Below are 6,000 nucleotides of genomic sequence, written 5' to 3' on the forward strand. Positions count from 1 at the left end.
CAGAGCCCTCAGACACAGAGCCTGAAGCAGCCGGAGTAGACCTACGTCTCAGTTCAGCGCGGAGCCCTCAGACACAGAGCCTGGAGCAGCCGGAGTAGGCCACGGCCACAGCCACAGCCTCAGCCTCCAGCAGAGAGAGTATTAGAACAAATGCATCCAAAGACAGGAAAAGCATGAAAAAGATTTCAGCAATTGATAACTAGTGATATTACTGAAACAAAAATTAATCATTGTACTAACAGAGCAATAAGCATTTGAGAAATCAGCTCTGCATCAAACACACCAGGGTTATGAAAAGTTGCTTCAGCAACATTTTTTTGGATGGGCTTAGTGGTCAATAAATTAAACTGAGCAGATTAAATAGTTTAATTTATTTATATTCATCTATGGGAAATGTTTGCCCAACAGTTGACATCACAGTATGATAACTCCAAGATGCACAGGATCAGAGAGGGGATGGTGAGACATCCAAATGTTACAGCTTACACAGATCATTTTTTTTTATTTATATGCCTGAGGAGAAAAGTACATGTGAAAGAAAAAGCAAACAAAAATGGATACCTCAGAGTCTTGAGAGATGGTACATGAATGGAAAGAGAAGTCATTGCAATTTATTCTCTGCCTAGTAACTGGAACATTAGAATAGTATAGTGCAGAAGTACTTTCAGCCATTTTTCAAGAGAGGTTGTTATAATCAGAGTCAGGTTTATTACCACTGACATGCACCATGAAATTTGTTGTTTTGTGGTAGAAGTGCAGAGCAATACATAAAATATACTATAAATTATAATAAATATTTTAAAAAGTGCAAAAAGGGCATACAAGGCGAGGTAGTGTTCATGAGTTCACTGTCTCCATGTTTTTGCCCAATCACTCAATTGCAGTTACAGAATCACAATGTCCCCAGCACAAAACACTCTTCTACCTTTCTGTATCATCAGCAAACTTAGAAACCTTGTATTTCTTTCCCTCCTCCAGGTTATTAATGTAATAGAAAATGTAAACAGGGATGGGCTCAGAACCCACCTTGTGATACCCCACTGGTTATCAGCCTTAAAACAACCCACTTATACCAAGTCTTCGTTATATTGTTCAATGGGACATGCAGGTTTCTCTGAACATCCATATCATTCAAACTCATAACATGTGCAGGCTCTCCTTCACATGTACCACACACTCCATGACAATCTAATGCTGGGATACTAACCACAATATTCTGATGGGAAAGACTCACAGCTTATGTAATATTTTCTAATCAGGATTTTTTTGTTTCGAGACAACTGCTCCATTCAGCATAGATCTCAGTGCTGGTTATAGTTAAGCTGAATTATACAGTGAATTCATTGATTTCAGAATTAGAATCGGGTTTAATATCACTAATGCCATGAAATTTGTTGTTTTGCAGTAGCAGTACAGTGCAATAGATAAATTACAATAATATATAAAAATAAATAAGTACTGCAAAAAGAATTAAAATTATGTCTGTTCAGAAATCTGATGGCAGAGGGGAGGAAGCTGTTCCTAAAATATTGAGTGTGCATCTTCACACTCCTGTACCTCCTTCCTGATGGTAGTAATGAGAAGAGGGCATGTCCTAGATGGTGAAAGTCTTTAAGGATGGATGTTGCCTTCTTAAAGGCTGATTTATACTTCTGCGTAGGCTCTACGCCGTAGACTACGCAAGTGGCTTACGCTGTTGTGAGCATTTATACTTGCCCGTTGGTGTGTCTGTGTCGCTCTGCAATTCACCGCCAAAACGCTAGTTCGCGGTGGGGTTTCTATGCTACTGTGTTGAGTTTCTTTGTGTACTTTAAACAATGGTGACAAAACTGAGTGCATCATGTTGGAGTTGGCGCTAATAAATGTTGAACAAGAGTTACTTTTATTGAAATTGCTGCAACGCAGAAAAGAGAGAAGACGTCGGAGGAGATGGTGTGTACGACCATTGAACGGATTGAGGCAGAAGGAGGGTGGCTTTGTGGAACAATCTACGTTCCGTGCCTATTCTGGTATCTGTTCCCCACTTTTCCTTCGCTACATTGACGACTGCATTGGCACTGCTTCCTGCACGCATGCGCAGAGCTCGTTGACTTTATTAACTTTGCCTCCAACTTTCACCTTGCCCTCAAGTTTACCTGGTCCATTTCCGACACCTCCCTCCCCTTTCTAGATCTTTCTGTCTCTGTCTCTGGAGACAGCTTATCCACTGATGTCTACTATAAGCCTACTGACTCTCACAGCTATCTGTACTATTCCCCTTCTCACCCTGTCTCTTGCAAAAACGCCATCCCCTTCTCGCAATTCCTCCGTCTCCGCCGCATCTGCTCTCAGGATGAGGCTTTTCATTCTAGGACGAGGGAGATGTCTTCCTTTTTTAAAGAAAGAGGCTTCCCTTCCTCCACTATCAACTCTGCTCTTAAATGCATCTCCCCCATTTCACATACATCTGCTCTCACTCCATCCTCCCGCCACCCCACTAGGAATAGGGTTCCCCTGGTCCTCACCTACCACCCCACCAGCCTCCGGGTCCAACATATTATTCTCCATAACTTCCGCCACCTCCAACGGGATCCCACCACTAAGCACATCTTTCCCTCCCCCACTCTCTCTGCATTCCGCAGGGATCGCTCCCTACGTGACTCCCTTGTCCATTAGTCCCCCCCATACCTCCCCACTGATCTCCCTCCTGGCACTTATCCTTGTAAGCGGAACAAGTGCTACACATGCCCTTACACTTCCTCCCTTACCACCATTCAGGGCCCCAAACAGTCCTTCCAGGTGAGGCAACACTTCACCTGTGAGTCGGCTGGGGTGATATACTGCGTCCGGTGCTCCCGATGTGGCCTTTTATATATTGGCGAGACCCGACGCAGACTGGGAGACCGCTTTGCTGAACACCTATGCTCTGTCTGCCAGAGAAAGCAGGATCTCCCAGTGGCCACACATTTTAATTCCACATCCCATTCCCATTCTGACATGTCTATCCACGGCCTCCTCTACTGTAAAGATGAAGCCACACTCAGGTTGGAGGAACAACACCTTATATTCTGTCTGGGTAGCCTCCAACCTGATGGCATGAACATCGACTTCTCTAACTTCCGCTAATGCCCCACCTCCCCCTCGTACCCCATCTGTTACTTATTTTTATATACACATTCTTTCTCTCACTCTCCTTTTTCTCCCTCTGTCCCTCTGAATATACCCCTTGCCCATCCTCTGGGTGCCCCTCCCCCCCACTCCTTGTCTTTCTTCCCAGACTTCCTGTCCCATGATCCTCTCGTATCCCTTTTGCCTATCACCTGTCCAGCTCTTGGCTCCATCCCTCCCCCTCCTGTCTTCTCCTATCATTTTGGATTTCCCCCTCCCCCTTTCAAATCCCTTACTCACTCTTCCTTCAGTTAGTCCTGACGAAGGGTCTCGGCCTGAAACGTCGACTGCATCTCTTCCTAGAGATGCTGCCTGGCCTGCTGCATTCACGCAACTTTTATGTGTGTTGTGTGAATTTTCTGTGCTTGTCTGGCCACTGAGAGGCATGGACGAGGAAATGTATTTCAAATATTTTCAGATGTTGGCAGGTAGATTTTACGATTTGGTTCATCATTCAGAAGCAACCGGAAATGCACAGGAGGAAATGCGATGCTACTAAGTGGACCAATCACAGTTGTTACGGTCTGCATTGCCACAATGCGTAGTTACATTTTTGGGGAGGTGCGCGTCAGGCTACGGCATAGGGTACGTGGGTACGCCGTACCTACGGCGTAGATTTGACGCAGAAGTATAAATTGGCCTTAAGGCAGCACTGCTTCAAGATACTGTATCTTTGATGTCGGGAGGCTAGTGTCCATTTTGGATCTGGCTAAGTCTATAACCCCCTGCAGCTTTTTCCTATCCTGCACTGGAGCCTCCATACCAGATGATGATGTAACCAGTCAGAATGCTCTCCACAGTATGTTTGTAGAAATTTGTTGGAGTCTTTCCTGACAAACCAAATGTCCTTAAACTTGTGATGAAGTAAATCCGCTGGCATGCCTTCTTTGTGATTGCATCAATATGCTAGGCCAAAATAGATCCTCTGAGATGCTGACCCAGAAATTTGAATTTTGATGACCGGTACATGTTCCAATAGTAAATATTCCTAATTTCGAAAGCAATGCAAAATACAAGAGAAATTCAGCAATTCACGTAGCATCTATGGAGGGAAAATGAAATGTTCACATTTTTGGCCGAGACCCTTCATCAGGAAATTCAAAATGAGTTTCTCATTATCTCTAATGTTTGTGCTTCAAAAACCAGTATCAGCCAACGTAACCTAAATACTAAAAATTCAATACGATCTGAAATAACAAAATACCATTCAGCACACAAAATATTCAAAGTTAAACTTACAAGAGATCTCATTTCCTTCACTTCCTCTCAGCCCTCATCTCATTCCCTTATCATTTCTCTCCCCCACCAAACCCAGTGCCCCAACGTCCCTCTATCTCCTCACTCTCAGAGTGTTGCAAGTTGAATGCATTGCAATCCTGGCATGAAACTCGCATTACCAGGCAGCAATGACCCCTGTCCTCCTATTAAATGTTAACACCCATAATTCATTCCACAGGCAGCTAAAGACACTGGGAAAATAATACCAAAGACAGCTGTGCAAAACCGTCCAAGTTCATTCAAAGGATAGGCAAACTAACAACAGCACTGTCAACATTCCCAGTTCTTCGTTACACTCATGTCCTAACACAGGATTTCAACTTGCAATGTCAATGATTCCTTTCTTCCCACGGATGTTACTTTTGCTAAGCGGGTTATTTGTTGCTCAGTACTCAGAGTTGGCTATGTTGGACAAGCCATGTTGTTTGCTAGACAGACACTAGGACCCCATAAACATTACCAGCTGTCATAGGAAAAGATTACAAGAAAGGCAGACGAAGACATTTAAGGATGTGTTCATTTTTTCTTAAGTCCAATGACCTTGCAATTTCTGGTGGGTAACAGCTCAAAGTGAAGATAGTGCATTCGGGACGGCATCTGGAGCACACAGAAGCCTTGTGTGCGTCTTGGAAAAGGCAAAGCAGCCACCCAACCGCCCTAAGAGTCATTTTCTGCACCTGAAAAGAAGACTCTGTGGTTTCTATTCTGGCCTTATTACCCACTTAATAACGCGTGAAACCTATCGTCCCTATCTTCTGGGACCTTCGAAGTGGATAGTGATCGTTGTTGACACTCCGAACGTTAACATTAGCTGCACTTCTCGACTGGAATTTCAATCGGAGATTATTACTAACATAAACGTTACTTGTTATTGCACAAACATAAAACTGGTAAATCGATTACACGTCCCAATAAGAGCCAGTAATGCCGTTGATAAAAATTAGTGATCAGAACATTGTTTAAAAGGATCCTATATTGGTAAAGGAGATATTACATAATAAAAAGGTACCCAATCCAGTTCTTTGCGGAACGCATTCAGACCTGTATATGTCACCAAAGTTCAATATTAGCATATTCAACAAGTGAATAATAGACAATCACATAAAGTAAGAACGTCAAACAAGTTTATTTTTTCGCTGGCACACTAACACCGGCATTCCAAATAGCGGTGCCTCTTACTGAAAAATTATTGTTTTCAGAGACAAGACTCCAATAGTAAATGATAAGATGCTATAGCCACTTAAAAGGCTATTAAGAGAAGCTGAGAATTCGGCCGTAAGCCGCCGCGCATCACGTCTGGGAGCTCGCCCACAAGCAGCTGCACATCACGGAGCAGCGCGGCGACGCTCTCTCCGGTCTCGGGCCTGGCACCACAGCTACAGTGAAGGTGTCATTCTCCTTCACAGGCAGGATCGGTGCGTTACCAAGTTCGTCAGCAGTCTCTCTAGCCCGGTCACAGCCCGTCCCTTGGTGGTGTTCAGAAGTTACTCACCTATCTGTTTCTCCCGTACGGACGCCGCCATCTTGCCAGCAGCTCTGCCTGACGCAAACTCGGATGACGTGGCAACTGCAGGT

General features: G+C 44.2%; 1 protein-coding gene across 1 annotated transcript in view; it reads right to left on the bottom strand.

Annotated features, from left to right (window-relative positions):
* Positions 1 to 6,000, bottom strand: part of scfd1 (sec1 family domain containing 1) — a 159,407-nt gene extending 153,407 nt beyond the window's left edge. The window contains exon 1 of the mRNA XM_063050484.1: positions 5,918 to 6,000. Coding sequence (XP_062906554.1) covers positions 5,918 to 5,948 — 31 coding nt within the window. The 5' untranslated portion in view covers positions 5,949 to 6,000. The remainder of the gene's footprint in view (positions 1 to 5,917) is intronic.

The sequence above is a fragment of the Mobula hypostoma genome, chromosome 1 (genome assembly GCF_963921235.1).
Source record: "Mobula hypostoma chromosome 1, sMobHyp1.1, whole genome shotgun sequence".
Classification (NCBI taxonomy): Eukaryota; Metazoa; Chordata; class Chondrichthyes; order Myliobatiformes; family Myliobatidae; genus Mobula; species Mobula hypostoma.